Source organism: Chelonoidis abingdonii, unplaced genomic scaffold (assembly GCF_003597395.2).
Source record: "Chelonoidis abingdonii isolate Lonesome George unplaced genomic scaffold, CheloAbing_2.0 scaffold3822, whole genome shotgun sequence".
Lineage (NCBI taxonomy): Eukaryota > Metazoa > Chordata > Testudines > Testudinidae > Chelonoidis > Chelonoidis abingdonii.
The window spans coordinates 1-1,159 of NW_027428083.1; the positions used below are offsets into that span (position 1 = coordinate 1).

General features: G+C 46.9%; 1 protein-coding gene across 1 annotated transcript; it reads right to left on the reverse strand.

Moving 5' to 3' along the window:
• Positions 1-505: 505 nt before the first annotated feature.
• On the reverse strand, positions 506-1,149 carry LOC116819972 (olfactory receptor 52P1-like; the record flags this gene model as incomplete). Its single annotated transcript, XM_032772111.1, has 2 exons — positions 506-719; positions 791-1,149. Coding segments are annotated over 2 exons (573 nt in total), but the record flags the coding sequence as incomplete, so codon positions are not given.
• Between the last annotated feature and the right edge of the window lie 10 nt (positions 1,150-1,159).

The following is a 1,159-nucleotide window of genomic DNA, read 5'->3' on the forward strand; positions in this document are numbered from 1 at the left end:
CTATAAGGTGCCACAGGATTCTCTGCTGCTGTTAGTCTATAAGGTGCCACAGGATTCTTTGCTGCTTTTACAGATCCAGACTAACACGGCTACCCCTCTGACAGTAAACAAAAGGAAGTGTTTGTTCACACAAGGTGCAGTCAACCTTTGGAACTCTTTGCCAGAGGATGTTGTGAAGTACAAGACTATAACAGGGTTCAAAACAAGAAGTACATAAATTCATGGGGCAGACAGGTCCATCAATGGCTTTTAATCAGGATGGGCAGGGACATTGTCCCTAGCCTCTGTTTGCTAGAAGCTGGGGATGAGTGGCAGGGAATGGATTACTGAATTATTTCCTGTTCTATTCATTCTGTCTAGGGCACCTGGCATTGGCCATTGTTAGAAACAGGAAACTGGCTAGATGGACCTTTGGTCTGACCCAGTATGGCTGTTCATATGTTCTTATTTTCAGTAAGTGATTCAGGAAAGAGGTCTCTGCACTTCAGAAGACCAAGAGAAAACTTTAGATCCCTTTATAAGCAGAGATCCAGAGCAGTCTGTTCCGTATCGTTTTGGTCCTCACCCTGTATATGATGGGGTTCAGCATGGGGGGCACCAGGAGGTACACATTGGCAATGAGAACATGGAAAAGTGGGCCCACATTGTGGCCAAATCTATGTGTCAGGATGGAGAAGAGACTGGGGATGTAAAAGGCTAAAATGACACAGAGGTGGGAGATGCAGGTCCCAAATGTCTTGAGTTGGGCATCCTTCGTGGGGAGGCCTATGATAACCCTGAGCATTTGAGATAGGACACAATGATAAAAAACCCATCCAGACCTGTGATGAAGAATGCCATAGACTGGCCATAGTAATTATTGACACTAATGTCAGCACAGGCCAACTTGACCACAGCTATGTGATCGCAGTAGGTATGGGGGATGATGTTGGTTCTGTAATAGGGGCACCGCCACACCAGGAAGGGATTGGGTAGTACGAGTATGCTGCTGCGTAGTACCACAGTGAGAACGATTTTGGCCACCGTGAGGTTTGTCAGGGTGGTGGAATGTCTCAGGGGATCGCAGATGGCTACATACCTATCCAAAGCCATGGCCACAAGGATCCCAGATTCCATTGCTGAGAAGCAGTGAATGAAGTACATCTGTGTGAGACAGGCA